Source organism: Cynara cardunculus (assembly GCF_001531365.2).
Source record: "Cynara cardunculus var. scolymus isolate 2C chromosome LG 7, CcrdV1, whole genome shotgun sequence".
Classification (NCBI taxonomy): Eukaryota; Viridiplantae; Streptophyta; class Magnoliopsida; order Asterales; family Asteraceae; genus Cynara; species Cynara cardunculus.
Genome location: NC_037534.1, coordinates 4,977,922 through 4,980,735, shown reverse-complemented (window position 1 = coordinate 4,980,735; position 2,814 = coordinate 4,977,922). Strand labels below are relative to the sequence as shown.

Below are 2,814 nucleotides of genomic sequence, written 5' to 3'. Positions count from 1 at the left end.
TTAATTAATATATGTAATTATAATATAGATAAAAAACCTGGAGGATATAATAGGAAAGTATTTAAAAAGTTGAAGGATTAAAACTAAAAATATTAAAGGATTAAAATTGAAAAATAAAATAAATAAATTTTAATTATTTTATTATTTCATATAGGTGGGGGTATAGAAAGAATAGGGGGGAAAATAGGAGGGGGTGGCGTTAGAATACCCTTTTTATTGGATTAATATGGTAGATACCAAAAACTTACTCGGGTAAGAACAAAACAAAGAATAAAAGTCTTACCCGGTAAGTGAAGGCAACGATTCTTACCATGGTAAACGCTTACTAGATAAATTATTGCATGCAATATCGTTTTAGTGGACTAAAATCTTACTCAATAAGTAAATGATAATGTTGAATTTTATCTGTAAGCACTTATTGTGTAAGTATTTAACAAACGGCCCCTTAGCCACACTATTGAGAGTATCTCCAACAAACGGGTTTTTTAAAATGAGAATCAAAATTCGAAGTTTTAAGAAAAATTAGGTTCATCTTTATCACCTTATTTTTAGAGATTATAATATTAATTATATTACATAAAATATTATTTCATCCATCCAAACAATTAATTTCAAAGATTTTCATTGTTATAAAGAATTAGATTTTCATCCTCGACTTAATTTATTTATTTGTTGTTAAAAGAAAAATAATACAGTTATTACGATATATATATATATATATATATATAATCGTAACCGTTTGGGTTGTGACTCATAGGATGGTAATAGATTTTTCATTATCTTCCTTATTGAATCCCGACGATTTTTGTGGCCATAGAAGTTGACCTGCATGGAAGCTTTTAATTTGTGTTATCATAACTTGTGAATTATTCATAGAAGAGCGACATTTTCCAGTTTAAATGTATAATGTCAATGAATTAAAAGACCCGTGGATTTATCTGATTAAAAGTCAAACACGTAATAAGGGTATGCTAGTGGCTTATAAATTCTTACTTTTTGATATATTAAACTCATAAAAACGAAATAAAGTGACTTACTAAACATTCTCTTTTGTGGGTCGTATGTATTTTTTTATCATTAATTTTTGAGTAAGTTACATGTTTTGTCCCTGTGGTTCTATGCTCCTTCTTTTTGAAAATCAAACGAATCGTGTCCGCGTAGTCAAAACCCAAAAAATATAGATAATTTTTAAGAACTATAATTTTTACTTATAAAAACCGACCACTAAAGATGCTGTGAAAACAAGTCATAAAATAAAAGTTGTACTGTTTTATAGGTATTTGAACGATGTGGATTATTTTGGGGGATTTGAAAGAGAAGATCTTGACCAACTATTCGAAGCAATACAGTCGAATTTCAAGGCATGGTGTTCTGGTTTTGCCCCATTGGCAATTGGAGGTGACATGGATTCTGTATCGGTTCAAGAATTTAGTCGAACCCTTTTTAATATGAGACCCGACATAGCCCTAAGCGTTGCACAAACCATTTTCCAAAGTGACATGAGAGAACTGTTGTGCCACGTGTTGGTCCCGTGCCACATCATCCAAAGTATGAAGGATCTGGCGGTTCCGGTGGTTGTCTCTGAATACCTTCATCAGAACCTTGGCGGCGAGTCCATCGTTGAGGTCATGTCGACGGAAGGCCACCTGCCGCAGTTGAGTTCACCGGATGTTGTGGTTCCGGTGCTTCTTAGGCACATCCGTTGTGATATTGCTGTGTAATTATATTAGGTTATCTAGTATTGTGGAAAGTTCGGTTGAGAATCATATTACCATTGTCGAACCGGAAGACCACCAAGAGCGCGTTACATATCCATATTCATCAAGAATAATGGACGTGAATTGACATGTGGCGTTCCTCTAAGTGGTTTCCGGTTCACAATGAAACCGAGGTTCTTAACCGCACCTGCTCCATCTAGTCCTTTGGTTTATTTTGGTTATGTGAAGTACAACTTGTTGATAAAAACTTTTTATGAACTTGAAATAATATTATATCTACGTGTGCACGTTTTTCTTTATTTTTTATATTAATTTTTTTTTGAATTTCTAACTGTATAACAATTTGCCATACATCTTATAGGGTTGGGTTTACGTGAGACTATACTATTTTTATGAGATCTATGAGACTACCTTTTTACACTTGAAATTTACATCAAAACACTGTGAAAAATGATTATTAGTTCATTTTGAATGGTGGATTTTAATGATTTATACTGGATTAAAGACTATATATTAAAGCAACATAAAATTTTAATAACTTATTTATAAACCTGTTTTAAAAAAGCTATTTGTAAATCGTATCACAAAATATGGGCTTGAGGGCGTTGGAAATAGTTGGGTTCTTTATGGATGGCCCAATGGCTAGCCCATATTCTATTTTGGGCTATGTTTTTTCAATTTAAATTCGAAAACAAATAGGGCAAAATGCACAAAATAGCAATTTATTTTCATAAATTTCTTTATTATAACATTGTATTTTCGGTTTTTCTTATTACAATAATGTACTTTCAAACTATTTTTTATTATGACACTGTAGTTTGAAAAATTTACCCATTATATCATTGGTTAACCTTTTTTATTTAAATTTACCCATTATACCAGGTTTCCATGTCACCTCATTGTCCACATAGGTTGTCCACGTATACTATAGTGATGTGACTTTCTTATTACATCATTGTAGTTTCAAAATTATTTTATTGTAGCATCTACAAGTTCTTATTAAACATTGTATTTTTAATTTTAATATTTATATATTTTACATGTTATTTAATAGATTTATTAAATGAATTAAAAAAATCTAAATTATTTATTAATA

At 30.6% G+C, this 2,814-nt stretch overlaps 1 protein-coding gene across 1 annotated transcript in view; it reads left to right on the top strand.

Moving 5' to 3' along the window:
• LOC112515366 (probable esterase KAI2) overlaps positions 1-2,014 on the top strand; it is a 3,429-nt gene extending 1,415 nt beyond the window's left edge. The window contains exon 2 of the mRNA XM_025122144.1: positions 1,277-2,014. Coding sequence (XP_024977912.1) covers positions 1,277-1,721 — 445 coding nt within the window. The 3' untranslated portion in view covers positions 1,722-2,014. The remainder of the gene's footprint in view (positions 1-1,276) is intronic.
• The last annotated feature ends 800 nt before the right edge of the window (positions 2,015-2,814 follow it).